At 42.4% G+C, this 7,013-nt stretch overlaps 1 protein-coding gene, 1 long non-coding RNA gene and 1 other non-coding gene across 3 annotated transcripts; 2 read left to right on the top strand and 1 right to left on the bottom strand.

The window, feature by feature from the left end:
- Positions 1-2,308: 2,308 nt before the first annotated feature.
- Positions 2,309-7,013, bottom strand: LOC140688062 (uncharacterized). The gene is made up of 2 exons (XR_012062762.1): positions 6,779-7,013; positions 2,309-3,060 (listed from the first exon to the last, which is right to left on the bottom strand). It is a non-coding gene; the product is annotated as an uncharacterized lncRNA (long non-coding RNA).
- UFC1 (ubiquitin-fold modifier conjugating enzyme 1) lies at positions 2,551-6,386 on the top strand. The gene is made up of 6 exons (XM_006215678.4): positions 2,551-2,684; positions 4,696-4,763; positions 5,001-5,064; positions 5,356-5,432; positions 5,681-5,771; positions 5,966-6,386. The coding sequence occupies exons 1-6, from the start codon at positions 2,562-2,564 to the stop codon at positions 6,041-6,043; spliced, it is 501 nt and encodes a 166-aa protein (XP_006215740.1). The 5' UTR covers positions 2,551-2,561; the 3' UTR covers positions 6,044-6,386.
- LOC116284984 (U1 spliceosomal RNA) lies at positions 3,877-4,039 on the top strand. Its single transcript, XR_004194666.2, has one exon. It is a non-coding gene; the product is annotated as a U1 spliceosomal RNA (small nuclear RNA).

Here is a 7,013-nt window from a genome sequence, read left to right as displayed (position 1 = left end):
TCAGTTCTGTCCAATTCCTTTTTATAGCTGTTCTAGGACAATTTCCATGAGGGCAAGGACTCTGCCTGCCTTGTGCTTGAATGTAGTAGGAACTCCATAAATATTTGCATATGAATGAGCTCTTCCTTTGAAAAAAGATGAAGTTCCAACCTATACACTCTTCTTTCAGTCTTCTCAATCTCTTGTGAGAATTACTTAAAGCAAGAATAAGCTAAGGTCATAATTTAAAAAGAAAGAAGAATCTCTAAAAGAAATATTCAGAGATACAACTATACTTATGAGACAGCCCAATGTCTAAAGAAGAGACAGCCTTTTGTATTACCATGCACATTATGAGCTCTGCTTTATAAAGTGCTCTAGTAAGGTGATGGGGGTGGGGCAGTAAGATGCAGATTTAAGAAGACAGCTTTTCTGATGCTTAACTTACCTATCAAGATATTCCTTGATTTTGAAAATATTCATTGAGCATTTACTTTGTGTCAGGCATTATGGTATTTGGTTTTAGAGACACAGCAATAAACAAGATTGACATGCAGTCCATATTGTGAGCTTCCAGTCTTTCAAAACAATTAAAGGTTACAACAGGGGAAGTATTCTAAAGCTAGAGGTCTTCTGCCTGCCCTTGAACAAGAGTAGATCTGCATTGGTCATTTTTGTATTTTGAAATTCCAAGAGAGTGTCTGCTTGTTAACCTGGGTCTAGTATTTTAAAAGTTTGAAAATTAATGGCATATATTTGATATGAATTTCATCCTGAAAGTCTATTATGTGAATGAATGAAGACACATTGCACATATAGTTACAGTCACCCTATAAGCATTACTATCCTCCTTTTATAGGTGAGAAAATGCAGTTCCCAGAGTTAAAGTAACTCTTCAAAGTCTTTTCCCTCCAATTTTATTGAGGAATAATTAACAAATACACTTGTATATAATTAAATTATTTGATATACATGTATATCATATACCTGTGATGATTTTATATACATATACATTGTGGAATGATTACCAAGATCAATATAATTAACAGATCTGTCACCTCACATAGTTAACGTGTGTGTGTATGTACGTATGTGTGTGTGTGCTGAGAATGCTTAATATATACTCTCAGCAACTTTCAAACATACAATATCATTTTAGTAACTATAGTCATGATGTACATTAGATCCTCAGAATTTTTTCTTTTTATAACTGAAAGTTTATATCCTTTAACCTATATTGACCCATTTGTCTCTCTCTCCCCATCTCCAAAGTCTTATGCCAACTAAATTGCAAGCCTCATTCCAAATCTCTGCATCTGCCATCTCACAGTGCCCACACCCAAAAGGGAATAAACCTTTACTTCTCAAGGAGAGAGAGCTCTAGTGAGATATTACAGAGCTTTGCCTTAGTCTTATCCAATATTTTAAAGAAAGAAAGAAAAGACAAAGCTCACATCATCATCTCAGTGATTAAAGAAAAAGTATTTGGGAAAAAAAATCCACATCCATTCTTGATTAAAAAATCTTTAACACTAGAAAGAGAAAGGAACTTCTGTAGCCTGATAAAGGGCATTCACGAAAAGCCTACAGCTAATATTACACTTCAGAAAGACAATGCTTTTCCTCCTAAAATCAGAACAAGACAAGGATGTCTGCTCTCAACATTGTAATGGAGGTTTCAGCCATTAGAAATTAAATTTTGTAGATAAGACTATAGAATTTGATGGTTAATGGGCTCTGATCCAAAGTTACTGACACTGGTTGAAACTATGAACATTGTAAACAAGACACTTAAATTAAGGCTAAAAATAATGCTCTTGGGTTTAAAAGCCAACTTAGGAAGCTACAACATTCTGCAAAGGATTACTGAGTACCTACTGTGTGTCGTGCACAAGAGTCAGAGACGTGACTTCTTCCTAGAGAAGTTAATTCCAGATGCAAAAATGTCTAGGCTAGAGTAAGGCAACTCATCTTGTGACTTCTGAACTCCTTTGACATTTGTTAAAAATTGTTTAATTCTATTGTATTAACTCTAAACAGCCAAGACTGTATATTATACTTTGATTCTCCACGGTTTCCAATCATTACCAGGAGCTCAATACCCTCCTGTTGGATGACTGCATGCCTCCCTGCACACCCCCCGGCCCCCCGCTACCTCACCCGGACTACATGGAAGTTAAGAAAGCTTATTCCAAGCGTTAACGTGTGAATCTCGCGTTTTAAGAAAACAGTGCCTAGAACAGCCTGAAATCCTAACAACTCTAAGTTTGGGAAAGTGGCCGGAAGGGTTTTCTGAGATTACGTTTCTGAGCATGAACGGAAGTCACTCTTTAAGCAATTTGCCGTTTAATATTAGGTGCCATACTCAGAACAGAGTAATCCGTTTCCTTTCTGTTCCTCTCTTTGTACCCACAAGCTGGTGACCAGGTGACAAATTTGTCTTCGTTATTAGAAAATAAAGATCGCATTCTAGGAAGCCTTAAGGTAGCCCAATATCCTCTTCCCATAGTAAAGATGGAGGCACTCTGAATGTAAACTACAGGTAATACCACTTCCGCGTTTCTCTTGCGCCCTGGACCAAGATGGCGGACGAGGCCACCCGGCGTGTTGTGTCTGAGATCCCGGTGCTGAAGACTAACGCCGGACCTCGAGATCGAGAGTTGTGGGTGCAGCGACTCAAGGAGGAGTATCAGTCTCTTATCCGGGTCAGTAGTGCTTCTGCTGCGGACCGCATCGCAAAAGGGTTGCGGGCAACCAGGTGTCCTTACGAATCGGTTCCGTGTGGAAGCCGCTTCCGGTTTTAAAGTTCAACTTCCAAATTCATAGACATTAGACGACTGCGGGGCTGAGGGGCTTCGGGAGGCGCGGAGGGGAGGAGGTAGAAGAGACTCAGGTTAGAAACCACGGTGGAACCAGACTTTCTGGCTAAAAACAGTTATTTTAGGGATAGGCTGCCCTGGAAGATGACGTGTTCTTCTGGCCCCAGATGTTTGCTCTCCTGGATGTAGGGGAGGTGGTCAAAAGGAATTCCTGATGCTCTAAGTCCTGGGCCGCTTCTCTCTGCTACCTCCTTTACTTGTCCTGAGGAAGGAATACACGTTAAAGCTAAAACCTCAAGCAGGTATTAGTTGCAGAGAGATGAGGAGCTGAGCTCGTAGTTAGGAATGAGCCATATTCTCAGCTAGTCTCCCTTCTGTGGAAGAAGAAAGTTTGACTTTCTTGCGGTGGTCTCTGTTTCAAAGACCAGCAGCTTTCCTGGTGCATGTATTCATTTCATTAATATATATATATATATATATATATATATATATATATATATATATATATATATATAGTACATCTAGTACCACTTGGGAAGGCCAAATAAATTGGAGCCAACCGAGGTAGATAGAAACAGATCATTATAATACCTTACAAGGTGAAAGAGGGAAAGGGAGTCTGAGAAATTGCTAGAATGTTTGAAGCAGGAGGTGAGATACCTAATCCAGCTTGAGTCTGGTCAGGAAAGTCTTCCTAGAAGAGGCAATGCTTGAGCTGATACTTACACGTAGGTTAGCCTGATAAAACATGAGGCTAAGAGAAGAACATTTAAGACAAAAGAAACGGCATAAGCAAAGGCACAGAAGCTAGAAACACCATGATGTGTGAAGAAACACAAGTAGTTCAGAGTTGTTAGAACATCAAATGTGTGGCAGGGCGTGGTAGGTAAGACTTGAGGAATAGGTTTGAGCACTTGAATTTTATCTTGGAGGCTTTGGGATACCTTTAAAGGATTTTAAGTGGAGGAGTAACATGGTAAGATTTGAGTTTAGATCAGTTACAGTGGAAGTAGGGAGGAAAATAGAATTGACAGGGATAAGACTAAAGTTAGGGGGCTGTCATTAATCCAGGCAAAAGATACTTCTCTGGCAAGGGAGATACCATGATCACAAAGGTGGTTTTCCCAGGATGAGGCTTATCTATTGCACTCTGGATGTGCTGACCCCTGTGATTTCCTCAAATTAAAAAAAAAAAAAAACAAGCCAAAGAAAGATGATGATCTAAACTCAGTAGTTATAGTGAAGTTAGAGAGAAGAGGTAGGTTTGAAGAATATTCAGAATATCAGCAGGACATCATAAAGGACTGGTTTGTAGAGTAAAGGAGAGGGAGGGTCAAGGGTGACTCCCAGGTTTTTGGCTTGGTTTTTGACTGAATGCTAATACTGCCACCTGAGATTGATACAGTGGAGAAACAGATCTGAAAGACTAGGGGGAAATGCTGAATTTCAGGTACCTGTGAAATGGAATTAGAAATTCCAGTAAACAGATGAATAATGGAGTTTGAAGCTCTGAGAAAAGGTCTGGATTAAAGATAAAGATTGGAAGTCATCAGCATACCGGTGCTAGTCAAAACCCGGACTATATGAGGTCCTCCAGCGAAGGAATATACCATAAAATGAGTTGTGGGATGAGGGCAGACGCTATCAGAAGTGAGAAGAGGACCTAGAAAATATCAAGTGTTTTGTGCCAGCTAAATTGAGTGGAACCCAAGCATTCTGTTCTCTGCTCAGGATAAGTCCCCTACTTACCATGTAGATTTGTCTTCAGCTTTACTTATGCCAGAAAAGTTGGGAAAACATACTAAGAGAGGAAGTAAACACACACTTTTCTTTTGAGGGAGTGGGGACTGCCCTTGGTCCCAACTCCCCCCTCAAAGACCTTATTCTCTGCTTTTAGTATGTGGAGAACAACAAGAATGCGGACAATGATTGGTTCCGACTGGAGTCCAACAAGGAAGGGACTCGGTAGGCAGACCCTCTTGGGAGGTGTGGGGGTGGGGATCTTACATCGTTTGAGCATTTTGATGTCCTAAAGCACATTGCCAGGCCTTCCCTTTCCCTTTCTGGTCTCCACTGTCACAGTTCCAGAGTTCCCCAATTCGCACCCCATGAGGCTCCCAGGCTGGTCACCTAAACCAAGAAAGTGTCATTTGAGTATTAGAAGAATGTGAAGATTGGACTGAGGTTTGGTCTTTGTTACAGGTGGTTTGGAAAATGCTGGTACATCCATGACCTCCTCAAATATGAGTTTGACATCGAGTTTGACGTGAGTATGATGGAGTAGGGAATATGAAGGTTAGTAGAACAGGAGGGATTAGGTAATTATTCACAAGCTAACCTCTTTGAGGGACCAAAGAAAACTTTTTAAATGGGAGGGAAAGGCTGAAGTTTGAAGCAAGTGTAGGTTATAGTTACTCTTCTCCATGTCCAGAATCCTGGTATGTACATGCTGCTTGGGAAGTTCGCAGAGCATTTCATTTAAGAAATGTGTATGTCTGATTAGATTGGTTCATTTCTATCTTGATTCTGTTTCATTAAGGCTTTATAATTTTTCCAGATTCCTATCACATATCCCACTACTGCTCCAGAAATTGCAGTCCCTGAACTGGATGGAAAAACAGCAAAGATGTACAGGTAGGACTGAAGAGGAGATGGGAAAAGGTCAAAGAAGGCCTTGGAGAAGAACTCTGGAAGGCAGGAATTTTCCCAGAGTCTGTTGGCCTAGAGCTGCTCCAGGTCTTCTGCCAACCCTGGGCAAAAGCACTTAGCTGAACTTGTTCTCAGTTCTGATCACTGGTTGTCTTCCTGTGCTCCCAAGAACCTGCTATGCTTTACAGCATACCTTGCATGTCAACACCTTCTTCATCTTGTCCCTCTTACAGGGGTGGCAAAATATGCCTGACCGATCATTTTAAGCCTTTGTGGGCCAGGAACGTGCCCAAGTTTGGACTAGCTCATCTCATGGCTCTAGGGGTAAGTCTGGAATACAGAGGAGGAGGGGGAAGTGGTTAGGTCCTAAGCAGTGTAATAAAAGTAACTGAGAGTACAAGGAATAACTGTTCTCCTTTGGGCATGTTCTCCTAGAATATCTCTAAGAAGGAGCTTCTGTGGAATAAGAGGTATTGATTGGGTGGTAGTAATCTCACAGGGTCTCCCTTCTGTTGCAGCTGGGTCCTTGGCTGGCAGTGGAAATCCCCGATCTGATTCAGAAAGGAGTGATTCAGCATAAAGAGAAATGCAACTAATGAAGGATGGAGCCACTGAGGCAGGACAGAGGGACCTTTGATAGACTACGTTCCTATTTTCCTGTGCATCACTCTTCTTACTCACCTATCTGCTTACCCCCACACCCCTTCAGCCATAATTGTAGCTGCAACAGACACTGCTGAAAAAAACAACAGTACTGCTACTGAATTTCTGAGTTGGGCTACACAGGGAGGGGAAAGACTAGGGCCTTGAAAAACAGTTTATATCCCTTCTCCAGGTGGAACAGTGTAAGGTGCTGGAGGGATGGGGGTGACTGAAAGTGGATACATAGTCTTTTTAGTTTCTGGAGATAACTCATCAATAAAAGCTGATTCCTCAGTGGCTTGTGGTTCTCATTGGTGTCAGTTAATAGAGGGTGAGCAGGCTAACGGTCAGCAGGCTGAGACCCAAGGCACCTGTACAATTACACTAGTTCTGGAAGGAGAGGGAATTGGAGGATGCTCTGGTCTGGAATTGGGGAATGAAAGGAAATCTTGACTGCTCTCTCTGCTGTTGAGTTCTGCTCTTGTCCTTTAGCAGGGAGCCTACTGCTTTGGCCTGCAAGATGCCTGAGGAATGGGTTTGCAGGGCTAACATTCTTTGCCCACCAGGGATCTTTCCAACCCTATGTGGATACTTCACTGGTCTGTGGGCTGGATCCAGGCCCTGCAGCTTCCCACATTCACACCCCTGCTCCCTGGGAATGATATGTACTGGAAGTCGGAGGGCCATACCATGATTGTCATATCTACATCCCTAAAGGCCACAGGATGGAGCGATGGTATTCTGTACTTTAGGGACTTGCTTTGGAGCGATGATTTAAAGACAATCCTGGGCAGACCAGGGAACTGGCGGCCCTAAAGTTGGCTGTGTTTCCATGGTGTCGGCGGCGGAGCCGAGGGGGCGGGTTCACGCAAGCGCCATGAAAGCGGGTGGGTGGACTCCGAGTGTGGGTGCGCAGGCGCTGTG

Source organism: Vicugna pacos, chromosome 21 (genome assembly GCF_048564905.1).
Source record: "Vicugna pacos chromosome 21, VicPac4, whole genome shotgun sequence".
In the NCBI taxonomy this organism is placed as follows: domain Eukaryota; kingdom Metazoa; phylum Chordata; class Mammalia; order Artiodactyla; family Camelidae; genus Vicugna; species Vicugna pacos.
The sequence above is the reverse complement of the archived record's forward strand: the minus strand, read 5'-3'. Positions and strand labels throughout refer to the sequence as shown.